We start from the raw sequence: 18,756 nt of genomic DNA on the forward strand, positions 1-18,756 counted from the left end.
GATGGTGAATGTGATGAATTTACAACACATGCTGAAACACAATTGTATCACAAAGACTTCACACAGGTTTGTTGATTATGCCACCTTTGGTCCACCTTTTGTTTCCATAAAGGTCTTCCGGTATATCACTATTCCAGATCTCTTCCTCTGTTGGAGAAGGCCTGCATGCGTAGTGCCATCCCCTCTCCAATGCATGGCAACAAACTCCTTTATAAACCACACCTGGATCACCTGCAGAGCCACAGCTCAAGCAAACTGAGACACAAGAAGTAACAAAAAAAAAGGAAAATTGATTTTTTTTCTGTGTCAATTTATTTATTTGAGGTACAATGTGGAAAGCAGTGGTACTGGCTGTATGTCTGCTCGCTGCTGGGGTTGGTGCTCAGCCCATGGAGGATCCAACATATGGGGTAAAGCTCTGTGGCCGAGAGTTTATCCGAGCAGTCATCTTCACTTGTGGAGGTTCACGCTGGAAACGGTCACTTAGAAGTCAAGGTAAGACTGGAGAAGCTGGCAAATTCTTGCTTTTCCCTATTTCCTGATGTCTGCATCTTCTTTCATATCTGGGTAACTTGACTTTAACTATAGTTGTATACTTTATATAGTATAGTTGGAGTCAATTCCATATCAATGAATAATCTCCTTTTTTGAACCATTTGATAGACAGTTACTTCTAGAGAGCAAGAAGTGCATTTCATAGTCCAGGTCCTCCTACTATCATATCATCTCTGTCGCTTCTTTAAAGACAGTAAACATAATGAATAAGCCATGTTGCTCCGTCCACCAGATGTTTCAGAAGACCCATTCACCTCCCATCAGGATGAATCTTCAGAAGGCTTGACCTCTGACTTTGCAATCGAAAGCCTCCTTCAAAGAAGCAAAGACCTCAGCTTCATGCCCAGAACCAACCCCGATGGAGCGTTCAGCAGGACCACCCGCTCATTTATCACCGACGAGATACTGGAGGCTCTTCGCAAAGCTGACCGAAAAGGCCGGGATGTGGTGGTGGGTCTGTCCAACGCCTGCTGCAAGTGGGGCTGCAGCAAAAGTGAGATCAGCTCTCTCTGCTGAGGGTTGGTGAATGAAAGTGATGGAAAAGGTTGTTTTTATTGTCCGTCCCACAAATATACACACAGAAACGTGCTTTTTATTTCACCCAGTTGTCAAAAAGTAAATTATTTTTGATATGTTTTATGTTTTGTTAATAAGTACATTTGTTGAGATAGCTTCTATGTTTACATATAATACCCAGGAACAAATGTATTTCCTTTCATTCTTGGCTAAATGATTGTCTGCTGCAACTTTTGAGAACTCTGTGTTATGTTTTGTTGGGCTTCATAAACAGTCTGTCATGTGAAATAAGGTCTAAATTTATTTGTGTTACGACATACTTCACTGAATTTTAATTGAACATTATGTGATGTATCAATTTCAGATCCTCAATAACAAAACTGTGTCATAAAGCTATTAAATGCCATACAAACACAATGATGCATGTCTTTTCTCAGTTACTAAAGAAAGAACAATCACATTTCTCAAATCCACTTTTTAGCAAAACACCGGGGAAAACTGAAATATGCAGAGGAAATGATCAACCTTAGAAGCTAATATTCCATAGAACATAAAGTTTGTTTCGAAATGACTTTTGTATTAAAAATAGAGAACTACAGGAGAAATTCTTTTCCCATTTATAGCCATAAAAATTATATGTGTAATTTATTTGTAGTACTATGAAAATAGTGTTATTAATATCTAATTATCTTTCAGCAACAGTGTGCTAAGAAAAAATGTACCTCCAAATAATTCACTTAGATATGTCCCAAAAGGGTTTTGTCCATTCAGACATGCAAAGTAAAATAACATGCCTCATTTGCCTCAACCCCTCCACAGACACTCACAAAGAAACAAAAAGTGAAAATAGAAAGTAACAAAAAAGTGGAATAAACGCAAAACATTTATCATTGTATTTATAATCAGAAGTCCTTGTATAAAATATACATCCAGTTACCGGTATTATCGGCATGTGTGTAACATTAATTTGAAATTATATTGATCAATTTGAACTATTCCTCTGGTCATTATCACTTTATTATCACTCCTCCACACTGTGGGAAAAATGATTATATTTCAATCTGAATACATTTTACAATGTAAAACTTTAAAGAATGTAAAAAAATTAAGATTTTTTTAAAAGAAAATGTAAATATATGACTAAATTGCCTTATCCAGTGTCAAACTAATATAAAAGAGGGAAACTAAAGACAGACCCTCAGTGGTATGTGGTTCATATATCTTGGCAAGTTGCAGAGAAATGAGACCTTCAATATAAAACCATTAGTTTGACATCTTAATTATTAAAAAAAATAATACACTACTTTCAGTTCCACTTGTCTTTGTGGCCACTCAGTCTTTCTCTTGTCTAGCCTACCAGATTCTCTTATTTGAAACCATATACGGGCTTCCAAAAGGACAATAAACCTTAATTGTCATGATACACAAACCTGTATTGAAAAAAAATAAATCAGGTTAAATTTGCTACTTAGCCAAACATTTTTTATATACCGTAGTTTATATAAAAGTCATCTTCTTTTAAGGAAACCAAATAACTTGATAAATAATATATATCCATATATATTTTAAAATATAAATTTAGGACTGGTTAAGTTTAGATCCTTGAGGACACCTGTGTTTAAGTGGGGGTAAAATTTAAAAATGTAAATATTTAGACATATAGGTATACTTATACAATGAAACAAATTCACAATAAATTGATCTCTGTGTTCATCTTTGTGGTTTAAGAAATACTGAAGTAAAATTTTTGTAAACTCTGACAGTTATAATTTTGATTTCTATAATATATTTAATTAGAACTATTTTTTTTTAATTATACATGACAGTATAGAAATGATTATTTCATCCTTGGATAGCAGGGTAGATTAAAGACTTAAAAAATAAATAATCTGTTATAACAGCTAATTCAGTTGCAAAAAAACCCTAAATGCCACATATCAGTGCCACATAGCAAACATTTGATAATTATAAGAGCACATTTTTGGCACACATCTGCAGGGGGGAGCTAGATGGGGGGCCAGGGGTGGCCACCCTTAGCCAATCATTGGCCACCCCTACCATTTTTCCCCCCTATAATAAAGACAGTGGCAGCAGCAATACTCTCAATATTCAAAACATTTTAATTTTTCATACATTAACAATGACTTGACAACAAAAACACTGTGGTTAATAATGCACATCAATATACTAACATTAAAGATGATAAATACAGAATTCCTGCTCTTTTCAGAACTAGATTTTCTTATGGGGTAAAGAGAAAATGCAAGTCATCTAGGAGTCTTCAGTTAATCATAGATAAATAACTATTTTAAACCTAGTAAATAAACAATTTTTGTATATATTAGTACTTGTAAATATCAATTTTATGCATAATGATTATTGATAAAAGTAGGTAAGTAATGACAATGGAAAAGATGTTTGCCGCAGAAGTCAAACTTCAAATAACTTTATCCACTATAACTTATAACTAGGAAGGATGTTTAATATGTGCCTATTTGTTAGCAAAGGTTGGAGGAAAGTATATTTAGTCTTTATTTGGGAAATATGGATGTTGTGGTTGTTACTTACTTACTTAGTGTCCAAAACCTTGAGGACCTCTATACAGAAATTAAAAGGAAAGTCTAATAAAGGATTGTACATGTAATGTTCTTTTTTGTTTCTGCATGTTTTATTTATTTTTTCCTACTTGCTTTGATTCTGTTTTATTTTCCTATATTTCAATCATGTAAAGCACTTTGCATTGTCTTTGTACTGAATTCTGCAATACAAATACATTTGCCTTGCCTTAGTTCTCTATGGAATCACATATTCAGTTTTACTGCATTAGAGCTGAAGTAATAAAATATATCTGAAATTATATTAACAAAAATATATATATTTTTTCTATTGGTTCCCTTAATCATTCAATACTTGCTGCTCTACAGTCAGCTGTCCAGGATGCAAACTGTGAGTAATGGGAGAACTCTCTAAAATAATGCAAATATGATTATGTTTATCTTTGCAGATGTGAATGCAGATGTTTTCTAATTCAGTGAGTAAGCTCAGTGTAAGATCAGTGTAGATTGACCCTAAGGTTGATGTCTATCCGCTTTCGGCCACCCCTCAGAGTACATTGGTTATTGCATGGGCACCCTTATAAGAATTTTATTGCTACGCCTCTGCACATCTGCTGATCAGTAGGAGGTCCTTCTATCGCATGTCGACATGTGACAGGAGGTAACTGTAATCATAGATATCCATAATGACTGTAATCGACAATTTTCCGTTTGAAAAATGAGTCAAAGTCAGCTACGCGGCTCTAAAGTTGAACGTACACTAGTTTAAATATGATAGGAAAAAAAGACAGTAAACATGACTGGGTCGCGTGCGCTTTTTTTCTAGTAGACACACACCATGAGGAAACGCTGTTTTACCCTCGCTCCTATGTCATGGGCAATTCCTGAAAGGGGCGGAGTTTTTTTTATATCTGCATTAACTTTACTCAGCTTCTGTAAAGCGCGTCTCTCACAGCCACAGAATGCGCTTCATGCGGCTGGTGACAAGTAGCAATGAGGTAAACATTATCTTGTCTTGGTAAAACATACAGTGAATGTAGTTTCCTATTAACAACGCTACAGAATGAGGGGGAAGTGAACGCAGCTGGCAACACATCGGAGAATTTCAATGAATTTGCTGAATTAAAATTTTTTTGTTTTTATAGAATCCTGAGATCCAAATGTGATGGCCACATCTACGCCTTGGTGGCTCCTGGTGTTCGCCTTACAGCACTGTTGTTTTTCTAACCCAGGTAAGTTTATTAAATATATAAATGACACACGTGTTTTTCTTCGCTTTGAGCGGATTTCCTCCTTACTCAGAGCATTAAAACTTTTAAACTGTCTGCATGATTAGTATTGTCTAAATTTACTCATTTCCTGTTGTTTCTTAAAAGCTACATTTAGAATATGTTTGCAGTTGTCTGAAATTTTTAACTTTATTTATTTAACAAACCAATAGTTTACAAAGACCAAAAGTTTACAACATGGGTAGAGAAAAAAAAAATAGACAGAACATGGGGCTGAAAACAAGAACAGATTCAATTTAATTCAGTTCTTTTATATAGCGCCAATTCACAACACATGTCATCTCAAGGCACTTTACAGTTCTATCAGACCATACAGTCAAATTGATTCAAAGTTTTCTATCTAAGGAAAACCAGTTGATTGCATCGACTCATTGACTCAAATGCAATCCTTCACACCAAGGATACTTGTAGCGACAGTGGAGAGGAAAAACTCCCTGTTAACAGGAATAAACCTCCAGCAGAACCAGGCTCAGTGTGAGAGGTCATCTGCTGAGGCTGACTGGGGTTCAAGGAGACAGAAGCAGAGACACAAAAAGCAGCTCTAAAAAGCGGCCCGGTCCAGGAAAAGCCAGTTCCCATGTTAGAGAAGTAAAGAGAGCACATCAGGTCAGTCACAGTCAGAGAAACAGGACTACACTGGAAAACAGGCCGATCTGCAATATCTATAAGCAAAGGTGTTGATGGCAGAAGCACAGCTGATATTTCTCCCCAGGATGGCGTCTCAGCCAAACAGGAACAGACGAGGCAAAGCTACTATGAGAAAAAGCAGAGAGAGCAGAATGTTAGACATTAAACAGATTCTGCAGAGTGGGAGAATAGAGATAGAATGATGAAATAGGGGTCCCTTTGTCCTTCAGCAGTCTAAGCCTATAGCAGCATAACTATAGCGATAGCCCAGGATAACCTGAGCCACTCTTACTATAAGCTTTATCAAAAAAGAAAGTTTTAAGCCTACCCTTAAAAGTAGACAGGGTGTCTGCCTCATGGACTAAAACTGGTAGTTGGTTCCATAGGAGAGGAGCCTATTGACTAAAAGATCATAAACAATAAGGCCAATGAATAAATAGAGCAAGACTTAAAACAAAAGAAAAGTAGAAATACGGGCAGTTACTTTTTTTTTGGCAGAAACAGTGAATGGAAAACTCATGATCAGGATTAGGGGTCTGATTTATCAAGTCCTGAAACTATTTCATGTCACTTTTCCAAGCAAAAGTTGAGGTCTATCAAATACAAACTTTGTGTGGAAATGTGCCAGAGCTCAGCTGGCTCACAAAAATAAACCGACATTCATTCAGTGCTTTGCGTTGACCATTTATGGTTAAAGGTGGGTGTGTAGAGGGCTGAAAATGAGGCGTTGTCCCGTGTGTGCAATTGGAGGCACAGGTGCTACATTTGCTTGTTTTGTGTATGCATGGTTTTAATCAATCTAAAACATCTTTCGGTACACCATTTGTGGCTGTTGGATGTCAGCTTAAAAACCTCAAAACCCCTATATTTGTTTTTTTGCTACCTTATTGAAGAGTTACCACAGCTAGTCAGTTTATCTTTTTCACTGACTTGATACATTTTTGTTTATTTTTTATTTTTTTAAATACCGGATGCCTTTCTGATGCAACCAAGATTGTAACTCGAGTCCCTTGCATTAAAGGGGAACACCGTTTTTTTTTTTTTTTTACATTGGGCCCTTGATTTTACATTATTACATCATGTTCTACTCACCCATATTAGTTTTGTGTCATGTGGAGCTGTTCTGAAGATATTCGGTTTTGTTATATCCAAGTAACGTCTTCCTATGAGCAACGAGTTGAAGGCACAAACTAAACTGTTAATTTATTCTTTATGGTACGCCAGCATTCATAACATGTAGGCGAATCACTGTCCCCCAGAAATCCACGGTTATATTTTTGTATATTTATATATTTTAAAAACAAAGCAGGGCGTGTATGACATCATATATTTGGCTCCTACTTCCTGTTCCAAGCTCTTATACCCTCACTGGGTCAACTATAAGAAAACTATCCAGTAAGGCAGGCCGTTTTGACATTTATAAGAAATGCTGTCCTATCTTTTGTTCCACTTGTTGGTTTCTAAAATAAGATTCTTCCTGGTCAAAACTACATTAGGGAAGTGGTGGCCTAGTGGTTAGGGCATAGAGCTTGGAATCCTGAGGTTGGGAGTTCAAACCTACTCCCATAGATTGCCACTCTGGGTCTCAGAGCAAGACCCTTAACCCCTGATTGCTTCCCAGGCGCCCCAAGATGGCAGCCCACTGCTCCCCAAGGGGATGTGTTAAATGCAGAGGTACATTTCTCCAATGTGAGATAAATAAAGTTCAATTATTACTATTTTCATTCCTACTAGTCAGAACTGTACATAAAAATATCCTAAATTTCATTTTTCCCTGCAAAAATTTTACTTCCAACTTTCAGATAGCTAGAAATCTTTACAAATTTTAGGTGGCCCTTTTGACCTTTATTAGCTTAGCTGAATGTATATTTCAGATGTCTCAAATGCATTTCTTCCTAGTCAAAATGCACGTTTTAAATATCTACAATAAAAATGTTCCTATCTAAAATAAACATTTCAGATATCTTAAATGTAATTCTTACTACTAAAAATGACGTCACCTTTCCCATTCACTTGTATTGGGCATTTACCTCCAGATATCTACAATAACGTTCTTCATTAGAATTTCCAGATATCTAAATTTTAATTTCAAATCCTGCCCTGCTATAATCCAGGGTAGGAAAATAAACTCAAGACTGCTTTGCTAACTCAGCCTCACTCAGCAGACCTGAACAAAATGGGACTACAGTCTTCCAGAAAAAGAACTACAAAAAGACAAAGGTTACAGATATGTAGTGAACGACTGAAGGTCTCCATTATACAACCAAAAACAATGAAGGTGCTTATATCTGCTAGTATCACACAGAGTACATGTCACTAAATACTGTTTGTTAAACTCTGTGAGGTGATGTTGGAAGTGGTCGAGCTAACCCTAACTTTTGATTGAGAGAAATCCACTTTCGTCCTTCTTCCTTACTGCCTGCACTATTCTTACAACACTTATGGTGACCCCATTGATTTTTACATTTTTCCATCCCATTGTTATTTTTCAAATGTATTTATTCTTTCTGAAACCTTGGGCCAGTGTCCATGTAATGTTTTTGGTGACGATGTAGTAAAGTACAGTCCCAGCCTGCCCGTTTGCTGTGACTCAGAGGAGTTTATCATGCTGCCTGGGTGAAGGGGTGAGGTGGGGAGCAGTGTGGGCTGCTTATCATGGGTGTGGCGGAGAACTCAAATGAATACCCATAATTAATCAAGGCTTTATGAAGGGAAATAATAAGAGTGAGGAGTAATCCCAAGGTATAAATAAAGTAAGTCTAAGTTCAACAACCTTATTTTCTCTATTCAACTCTGAATTGTTTTTTTATTTTAAAGTAGAAGTGGTCTTGTAAGATGAACACAGTCATTCACACTGAAGCGGCCTTCTTCCTGTTAACTGTAGCTACTCTTTCTTCTGGTAATGTCTCATGTGCAGGTATTGAAGTGATTACTGCAAAAGCTGTGTCGGCTTATGAGAAATGGGTGAAGGTAACAGGCATGTGTTGAATGTAAGAAAAAAAAACGTGTGTTTGACTCACACATCCTTTGTATTTCTTGCGGTATCAAACAGCACACCTATCTTTTGTTGACTTTTCTTTTGATCTGTAGGGAACAAGTTTTTTTTTTTTCTTGCTTTTATTTCGAACAATCTTACCTACAAGATCAAATTTTCACACAACAGTAAAGAAGGCTAGGGGTCTCTTTCTTTTTCTTCCTCTTTGTAGTGAAAATGAGAAGTTGTTGGATTTGGATTTTACGTTATTTTTTTCTGACTCAATCACACTCCAGGAGCTTCACAAAGTGGTCCTTATACGGGTGAATTGTTACTAACATAGGTAGTTATTTACATTGTTTTTTATGCTTTTTTGGGGGGCGGCTTTATCTACCCAGTAATGCTTAATACTCCATGTCTGGGTTATATGGTTCAACAAATATGAACTAAAGGTTGTTTTCTGTATTCTTATTTGTCCACTGTTATGTAATCTATTCACTAAATTCTAAATACAGACAGGATGTTACTCAAAGCTCTATTTTCTAAAGAATAAATGGGCCCAAATAGGGATCAAAAACAAAACAAATGGTCATATGATGAGATACATTGACTTTAGAAATTAAAATGTCATTTTTGAACTATAATGAGGTTTAAAGCATTTTATGGTCTTGCATTTTTATTATTCTCAACATGACTCTGCTAAAGAAAAATATGAATTATATCATGGTTTTATGTATGTAGGTTTGGAAATAGTTTTTTTTTTTTTTTTTTTTTTTTATGTGACTTCTTCAGAGTCACATTAAAAGGTGTTACTAAGTCAGCCTTTTAACACCCGAAGAACATTTCCAGGATTAAAGGATAAATGTCCAAACAGGATCTAAAAAATCGAAGTCATGCATTTATCTTTAGTAGAATTGATTACTGCAACAGTGCATTCATAGGTTTAAAAATAAAAACAAGACAGGTGCAGCTGATCGAAATACGCTGCTGCCCGTGTTCTGACTAGAACTAAGAAAGTAGAGCACATCAGCCTGGTTCTGAAGTCCTTCCACTGGTTCCCTGTAGCTCAGACAATAGACTTTAAAATCCTTTTATTAGTCTATAAATCACTGAATAGATCAGCATCTCAATACCTATCAGATTTATTGTCAGTGTATCAACGTCACAGACCACTCAGGTCTTCCAGTTCAAGCCTACTTTGTACACCCAGAACTAGAACCAAACATGGAGAAGCAGCATTTAGTTCCTATGCTCCACTAATCTAGAACAAAAGACTGGAAAAGCGCTGAAAGCCTGAGTTCTTTAAAGTCAAAGGTTAAAACCCATTTGTTTAGAGCTGCCTTTGACTGTTGAAGATAAACTTATAATAACTGGATTATTATTGGTTTAAGTTTAAGTATTTGCTTTACTACCTTTTTTTTGTCATGCTTTTTTTTTATCTTTACTTGCTTTTATTCTGCGTTTATTTTTGTTCAATGTTATGTTTCATTCATTTAAAGACTTTGAAGTGTCTTTGTGCTGAGTTGCGCTTTACAAATAAACTTGCCTTGCCCTTTGGTCATGGAATGGAAGCCGAATGGGATAGAATTTGGAAAATTAGCTTGATCCAGTTGTACCATGCTGGAGTTAAAAATCAACTTTACGATCACAGTTAGTCCAGGTTTTATTTTAGTTCTAGAGCTAAAACTGCTTTAGAGCTCTAAAAGAGGAACCATGGAACCATGGAAGGAAAACATTGCATACATTTACAACTTTGATAACGGAATTTTTTTTTTCTGTCATGTTTTTTTTAACTTAAAAAATGTATGCATGCCCATGTGTATGGCAGAGAAAATCCATCCCTGTTGAGGATTTTTTCCTTTCTCTATGAAACCCCAGGTCCTCCTCCACCTCCATCTAATCTCCAGTGCCATAGACCATGTAGTGGGAGTCACTGCCTAGATATAAAATGCATTTGGAATCCAAAGCCACACCTTGATACCTCCACGACCTACAGCCTTCACTGGAAGAAAAATGCAGAGTAAGCACAACTTGGAAACCTCATTATCCCCCACAAAAACTAAGCATTATTAGGCCCTGTGGTTTTGCCATGCCCTGTCATGCCCTCTCTTGTTTTGTTTCCAGGGATGAGAAGGTGAACAGGAGTAGTTCAGATGGTCTGATCCGTCGTGCACAGTTTGAGAGCCATGCAGAACTCCTTGTTTGGGTCCAGGCAAAGAACCAGTTTGGTTCTGTTGAATCTGAGCCAGTTGTTATCCACACACAAAACATCAGTAAGCAGTAAAATCTCTTAATATCAGTTAAAATGGTCTCTGATTCTATTAGGAAATATTGAGCCTACTAAATCTGTCTTATCTGTGTCCGTCTTGCTCTTCCCTCATGTCACTAGTCAAGCCCTCTCCTCCTCAATTTCAATTCGGCTCTCGAGATCCATTAGAGATCTTCTGGAACAACAGCTGTGAGAACCTGCAGCAAAGTGTTGAAGACTGTGAAGTTGCATATAATACAGAGGAAGACAGAAACCAAATTCAGGTCTCTTTTGCTAATAATTGTTCACTTTCTTCTTTTTTTTATGAGTTAATAATAAAACTGTTTGCTCATTTTTCTCAGTATGAGGAGGAATTAACTAGCAGCTTTGCACACTTGGATCCCCAGCCCAACACCGTCTATGAATTTCAGGTTCGTTGTAAATGTGACTCAAGCCTCTTCAGTGACTGGAGTGAAACCTTCTCAATAAAAAGTGCAGAGTCTGGTGAGTATTTATTTATTTATTTATAGGTATTTGATAAGAAATGTAAATGTGCTTTATTGTCTTGTGCATGCCTGCTTGGATCAGAAGAATTTTCTTCTTGACGATGAAACTTAAACAGTTGTGAGGACCAATGAACTGTTATAATTAGATAATTGTTTTTGGGTTGGGCAGCAGAGTTATGTGTTTGAGAAGCAACGTTGGAAAAGTTCCCAGAACTTCTCTGCTTATTACATGTTCTCAACAGTCTGTTAATGCCTAATGTGGTCACCAGGGTTTCCATTAGTGTATGTGAGGTTGAGGTGAGGACGAACAGACATGCGTCCATATTTTTTTTCCCTCATCCTTTATATTGTGGAACTAGTCTTTTATAAACCCTGCTCTGTGAAGTTGTGTTGTAAATTTTAAGTGTTGTGTTTGTTCTGTTAAAGTGAAGATGTTTGATTGCACAAACTTATCAAATTCCTCTTTTCATTGAGATACATCCAGAGGTTAAGAGGTTTTCGAGTTCTCTTTTTTTTTTTTTTTTTGGTTGCATTGAATCAATGAGTGATGCAATCAACTGGTTTTCAATAGAGAGAGAAATTCTGAAGAATATGATTGTTTTACCTGTATACATAAATAGAAAAACACTTTTCTAATTGCAGCTTTTCTCTGTGAGTCTCCCAAGGTTCAACTGCATATTAATCTGTCAGGAAAAAACAACATTCATTCCACAATATTTTTTAAATGTTTTTACGTGATCTGGAAAGTTTTTTTTTCCTGAAAAATGTCTTTAGGTTATGCTGGGTTTTTAACCTTCCTGCCATCTTCATTCACTTTCCAGCCCCAGTTGGAGAAGTGGACGCATGGTGGGACTGTGGGCCGTCAAGCTGTTTTCTAAACTGGAAGGTAAGCTGATGATGAACTTAAAAGACCACTCTATAAATTTTTACTCAGCACCATCTACTTGTCTCTGTCTTGTCCAGAATCTCTCTAATTCTCAGGCACGAGGGTACATCCTAAGTTATGAAGTCACAGTTCTCTACAATAACGGCACCATACAGCTGATGAATGTGTCCACTGACGACCCAAGCAGTCTCTACATTTTTGATGGGATGAATTGGCGCCTCACTTCACCTCTGAAGGATGTGTCATCTGTTAATATATCAGCCTACAATGCTCTCGGTGCTACAAAAGCATCTCCGTTACCTATGCTAACACCAGGTATATGTTCCTTAGACGTCATTGTCGTTTTTGGGCAAGAAATAATTAATTTTAGCAGGGGATCTCTGAGGCAGCTCTGTGAATTAAAGTTAAAAAAGTGAAAAAACAAACCACTGGACTTTGTTTTCCTATTTTTAAGAGATTTCACTTCCCATCCAGGAAGCGTTTGAGTTCCAGGCTTATAGAGTAGCCCAAACAAAAGCCTTGTCATGGCTTAGAAAACATGCTAATTGAACCGAAAAAAAAACAGGTCCATCCCCCTTAGTGGGGAGTTGAGGTCGTTGTTGGCCTACAAAACCTGATACTGACCACGCCTCTGAAAAGGGAGTTGTTCTCACAGTTCTAGCCTGGAACTCAATGCTAATCTAGAAATGAATAATTGAGAAAGCTTTCTGGGTGGGAAGCAAAACATCTTCAACATGGAAAACAACGTCCAGTGTTTTTTTTTTTTTTTTTTGTTTACTTTTTTTTTTACTTTGTTGGAATGACTATGACCTGAATGACTGAGAATATTCACCAGCATCTGTGAATTAAAGCGTGAAAATACCTGTAGTCATCATATGGCTATAAAATCCCTAAATAAGTTCAGTTCTCTAACTTTGCTTGGCTGAATTTCTCCCTTTATTTTCTGACTGTTTATGCAACATAGAAGTTTGTCTTTATCAATCAGTTATTTTTTTAGGTCTAACAATAATATATTTTTTCTTCTGTTAAGATAAACAAGCAGATTTTCCAAACATTGACCTTGAAATGAACAGTGAGAACCTCACTGTGTCCTGGAACCCGCCCCCTAATTTCTCTGACCAGGTCAAACAGTATGTGGTGCAATATAAAGACTGTGGGTTGGGGGAATTTGACTGGATCAAAGTGAACAACCATCAGACAACAGGCTTTTTTAAAGGTTTGTCTCTTTTGTCTGTTTTGGTGAACTGTTGCAACTGTTGTTTGGTTCTTTAACAAAGTGAGTCTCTTTCTATAGGTGCATTTAAAAACTACACACCCTACCAAGTGTCGCTGTTTGTCGTGTCCAACTTGAATGAAGTCAGACATCTTGCTACTGCTAGAGGATATTCTTCTCAGAGAGGTTGGCATATTGATTTATCCTCGAGAAGCTCCTTGTTGGTCTATCTTTCTTATGTTAAAGAAGTGATGAACTCAATATCTGTCTCTTTCTCCCATCAGTTCCCTCGGTTGCACCTGTATTCGATCGCTCTGAAATCACTGGCACTGAGATGACTCTGTTCTGGAAGCCTGTTCCCAGCTGCAACCAGAGTGCGATGATCCTGTACTACCAAATTGGAGTGAGCACACAAAGAGGTAGAAAATAGTTCATTTAACTACAATGGATTTTATAAAAATGAAGGAAGAACAAGGTTAGGAAAAACAGAATTTGCCGCTGTGTATAATAAACCGATACGCATAGTGGATTAATACCACAGCATTGTGTGTGGCGGTGGAAATGGTTACCTTAATTTTCCGGCCATTTGGACTTAATGATGCAGGAGTTGAGTTATTTTAAACAAGAACATTTTAAAGAAAGTAAATGTATGTCACTGAAATATACTTCAAAGTAGGCTACGTGAAAAAACATTAAGAAATATATGGAGAAATGTGAATGTATGTGATAATATGATGTGTTGATCATTATTAGAGAATTGTTTATCATCTCACGTAGGAGGTAGGGTTAGAGTTAATAACTAGAGAAACAATATTTTTATTTCTGGTTTTACTCGCAGAAGTATTGCCAATTCTTCCATATCTGGGAGATGGAAGGGCTGGTTATACTCCCGTGTTTCACAGTGAGCTTGTCGCAGGTATGAAGCAGATATTTTTGATTTATGCCCAATATTGAAGCGTGGTCTGCTCTATGTTATTCCACGCCACAACGTCAGAGGGACAATCGTGAACTAGCTGTGGGTCTAGATACAGCTGAAGCGGTGAGGAAGTGGGGGCAGGTTTGTGCGACAACGGAGGGACATGAGGGTGAAAAATAGCGGGGATCCAGGTGGAAAAAGGGTCCCAGCGTTCTTGCGCACCTCACTCTTCTAGCTGGTCCACAATGGCGGTCATACAAACAAAACAGGCCGGTAAGGTACTAAACAGGAAATGCGCATAGAGTAAAGAGGATGTAGATTTCACCAATCAGATGCCTCCTGTCTGCAGTCACTTACAAATTTGGAGAGGTGCAGTGGAGTGTTTGTGGCAGGGTGGCAGCAAATTTGCATTCACTGCGACACACACAGAGACAACCTGGTTTCTAAGTATAAACCAGCCTTTAGGCTATTGATTTCATATGTATGTTAGAATTAAATGATAACTGATTTTTCTTTTTTTGTAATACTCTTCTACTTGTTGCACATTTTCTTTAAATCAACAAATAAACCACTGCGTCTGATAATTATCCTATTTTTCCTAGTGTACAACGTGAGTGTAACCCCAGATCATGAAGGCATGACTTACAAGCTGTCGGATCTTAGCCCAGGTGAAGAGTACCAGGTTTGGATAAGAGCTGTGAGCAAGGCTGGGCCCAGTCCCAAGGTCACCAGAACATTCAGGATTAATCCTCATGAAGGATATAGAATGATGTCAGGTATGATATGCATATAAATATCTTTAACTGTTACTATTACTGAGAATATATTTGTGAATGTAACTTTTCATTTTTCTTCTCAGTATATTTGGTTACCATTCTGGTGGTCTTGTTGGCGGTTATCATATGCCTCTGTGGTTGCTTACTAAGGTGAGAAAATGACTGCTACCTTCTTTGAAGACATTTTTTTGAGCGGCCCAATTATGTTTGTTTGTTTATTGTTCCTTTGCTGTGCAGAACGTTTCATATCCCTTCAATGTTTTTACATTATGTATGCTGATAAAAGTAAATAGATGTATTTTTTTTTTTAAGTATCCTAACCATAAGCAGTGCAAGGATTGAATGATGTGAAATGAGAGGTGTTTGTTTTTGTTTGGGTAAACTGCAATTCCAATATAAAAATGGGTAAACATTTCTTTAAATAAGTGAATTTACCCTTAATTTGAGTAGGTACATAGGATCTGTTAATGGAATTAATATTTTTACCCTTAAGATAAGATCATTAGATATTATGCGGTTGAAATTTTTTCTTAATTTTTTCTTAATTTAAATGGAAATTGTCTTATTCCACGAGTAATATGTGTCATTTACCTTTTCAACTCTAAAAAGCACTTATTCTAAGGAAATGTACTTGGATTTCCATTTTTTTGCAGTGTATTATTACAGCTTCCTTTTCTTGTTAAAAAAAAAATCAAATAAACACAGCATGGTGCTCCCAGACAGCATGTCTTAAAGCCCATAAAGCTCCGCCATTGGCCTCTTGGCTGCTCCCTCGCTCAGTCAGTTTAAGTGGGTGGCTGTGATTCAGGATTTTTCCTGTTGTTCTTTTCGAAGTTACAGATTGAGCAGAGCTCTGAGATGTTAAAAGCTTAGGATAAGGTTTTTCTAACTTCCACCTTCTTCCAACTTCTTGACCACTGTATCCCAAACCTGTGTGCTGGTTTCCTTGACCTTCTATGATTACGTTTGCTTATGTTCCCTAGGATTCGCATGAAGCCTTACAAATCGGTTGGATTATTAATTTTAGAGCTGAAACAATCAGATTTTTTGGGATTAATGGATTATTGAAATAATTGTCAACTAATTTTGTAATGATTGATCATTAACTTGAGTATAGAGACTCAAAATACACTGGTGCCACTGGGCCCTCTGACCACCATCAGTAGACAATGCAGGCGAAGTGTCTTGCCCAAGGACATGACACTGAAAGCTGGAGCTTGAACCGTCAATCCTTCAATTTCATGGCAAACTCCTATACCCCACGCCACTGTCGCCCTATTTATTTAATTAAATGGCTGATGTGTGGATCTTACTTGGCTGAGGTGAAGCCTCCATCACTATATTGCTGAGACGTTTGGTAGCCATGTATTTTACCTTTCTTCTTCCTCTTCATTATATTTATTAGTTTTTATTGCTCCATCACATCAAAACCCTATGAAATACAGACAGGTTTGTTTGTTTGTGAAAAGTTTCACAATGTATGAAGGCATTTGTGCTCATTATGGTTGAAGATAAATTAATCTACAGTTTTATCCTAGAGCCATTTTGGCAGTAAAAGCACGTAAAACTTACTTTAAATAAGCCTAGGGTGTATAATTATTTTGTCGTTCATTTTTATGTAAAGATAATTTTATTTAGGTTAGTAATTATCCTGTCTGTATTGTGTGAATGCGATGGGCTATGAAAAGACAGGACTTCCCTTTTTCTTGTATCTTGCAATAACTGACCATGAGGGTGCCTGAAGTGATTTATTGTTTCTTTCTCTTTTTACTTTTGTTTGTTTTTCCAACCAGTTTCTTCCGAGGAGTCAACAAAATGTGGCCTCTCCTACCTCAGTGCCTTAATGAGAAAGTGCCAGATCCCAGCAATAGCAAGATCTTCAGACAGATGAGGCTTAAGGTGAGCAGAAAATCTAATACCATCCATCCATCCATTTTCTTTACACGCTTGTCCCGAGTGGGGTAGAAAATCTAATACCAAATTGATCAATTTAAATTGCTTATTAGAGATGCTTTTTACTACTTATGTCCCATGAATCACTTTTATTTTGTTTGTTTTTTTACCTACATATGCAAAAATATCATAATTTTCTCTTTTCTTCTGTTTTTGTAGGTTAACGAGCCCTTGACTTGGATTTGCGTTCCTCTTCATGAACCTAGTCCGAAAATCTCTGTCTTGGAAGTTGTTGCAATAAAATCGAAGGTATTTGAGCCAGACGGGATAAGAAAAGAGAATGGTTTCTCTCAGATGGACTGCCAGGATGATCAGAAACAGGATCTTGGCACAGAGAACACAGACAGTACAGACAGCGGATTCGAGAGGAAGGAGTACAGTAAAATGGTTGACTCGGATGAAGAGAAGAATGATGGTTGGAGCTCATCAGAAGAAGAACAGTCTACCTCAGGTTATGAAAAGCACTTCATGCCCTCCGCTTTAGAAATAATGGTGGAGTAACTATGTCGGGACCACGGACATTCATTTTCAGTGTTTTTTTTTTAATTGACAGTATTTTCATATTATGAAATATAGTCAAAGGGACTAACCACAAAATGCTTCAGTTTTGTATTGTTTTTTGTGACCTTCAACATTTTAAGCTTTCTTGTAATCCTGTTTTTTTTTATATATACATATAAATCTAATTACACTTTGTTTAAAAAAATAAATCTCTTCTGATTTTTATACTTTATTCTATTTTAGTGTCCTCTTTTTTGTCATTCAATTTGATTAGTACGATTTTGAATTAGAGCACAATAGGAACATGTTTTGAACCTTAATTTTATCAACATTAAGAGACTTATTAAGAGATTTAATTCATGTCAGTCTGGCTGATGAAATGAACAAACATCTCTAATATTCTGAGACAACAAAGTTAAGCTGCTTTGTTTGATATGCAAGTTAATCCAACTTTTAAACATGGGGGAAAGAAGAGTGAGGGATCCTGAAGGATCAAAAATCCACTAATATCATGATGTTGCTCCTCAGATACACAGGGATTATGTCCACATACTACACAGCCATTGATTTCAGATAGTACAGACCTGTGACCTACAATAAAACCTCACCCAATGGGAATGTATATCAGCAAGGTGCTGTTTTAAAACCTGATTAAAACACAAAAAAAATGTTTTTAATTTTACTGCAGCCATTTTTCTGCACTAAAGTGATTTAAAATAAAACTCAGTGGTTTATTGTTTCTTTAAAATATCCTAGATGTTACAGCTGTGGTGTTTAAAACATGGGACTTACTGAGTGTTTTTCTTATGAATTCCTGTGGCTCCATAAGCTGCATCTTATGAGAACTTAAAACAGGTGATAAAAGGACTCGAGCGGTATTTCTCACCCATTTCAAAGAAGAAGTGGGTAACTCCATTTGGATCAACAGAGTTTAGGTTGCGTTATCTTGATAGCGCTCACTACCAGGCATATTTGCCTTTATTTAACTAATAAAATCGAGTTGATAAATCACTTGTTCCTAAATGCCAACAGGTTTGAGCATCATGGCACTCGAGCAGTAATTTTTATTACTATTATTGGTGCTTTTATTGGGTTTGATAACAGTACTCGTTTCTTACTTAAAATAATTTAGGTTTTCACAATTTATTAGGTCAGAGATGTTTTAATATTTTCCCTCTTTATTAAATTGGGAATAAAATATTTTTTTGTTCAATTTCATTTTACACTCTCTTTATCCACCT

General features: G+C 36.6%; 2 protein-coding genes across 2 annotated transcripts; both read left to right on the forward strand.

The window, feature by feature from the left end:
- Nucleotides 1–270: 270 nt before the first annotated feature.
- LOC107091159 (relaxin-3-like) lies at nucleotides 271–1,450 on the forward strand. Its single transcript, XM_015384929.1, has 2 exons — nucleotides 271–495; nucleotides 788–1,450. The coding sequence occupies exons 1-2, from the start codon at nucleotides 330–332 to the stop codon at nucleotides 1,069–1,071; spliced, it is 450 nt and encodes a 149-aa protein (XP_015240415.1). The 5' UTR covers nucleotides 271–329; the 3' UTR covers nucleotides 1,072–1,450.
- A 2,844-nt stretch (nucleotides 1,451–4,294) lies between these two features.
- LOC107091150 (interleukin-12 receptor subunit beta-2-like) lies at nucleotides 4,295–17,700 on the forward strand. Its single transcript, XM_015384916.1, has 15 exons — nucleotides 4,295–4,624; nucleotides 4,772–4,858; nucleotides 10,395–10,536; nucleotides 10,641–10,789; nucleotides 10,906–11,048; nucleotides 11,127–11,268; nucleotides 12,092–12,156; nucleotides 12,234–12,471; nucleotides 13,187–13,372; nucleotides 13,451–13,555; nucleotides 13,654–13,788; nucleotides 14,888–15,061; nucleotides 15,145–15,211; nucleotides 16,855–16,960; nucleotides 17,174–17,700. The coding sequence occupies exons 2-15, from the start codon at nucleotides 4,792–4,794 to the stop codon at nucleotides 17,513–17,515; spliced, it is 2,061 nt and encodes a 686-aa protein (XP_015240402.1). The 5' UTR covers nucleotides 4,295–4,624; nucleotides 4,772–4,791; the 3' UTR covers nucleotides 17,516–17,700.
- Nucleotides 17,701–18,756: the final 1,056 nt, after the last annotated feature.

The sequence above is a fragment of the Cyprinodon variegatus genome, unplaced genomic scaffold (genome assembly GCF_000732505.1).
Source record: "Cyprinodon variegatus isolate N-32 unplaced genomic scaffold, C_variegatus-1.0 Scaffold327, whole genome shotgun sequence".
NCBI lineage: Eukaryota > Metazoa > Chordata > Actinopteri > Cyprinodontiformes > Cyprinodontidae > Cyprinodon > Cyprinodon variegatus.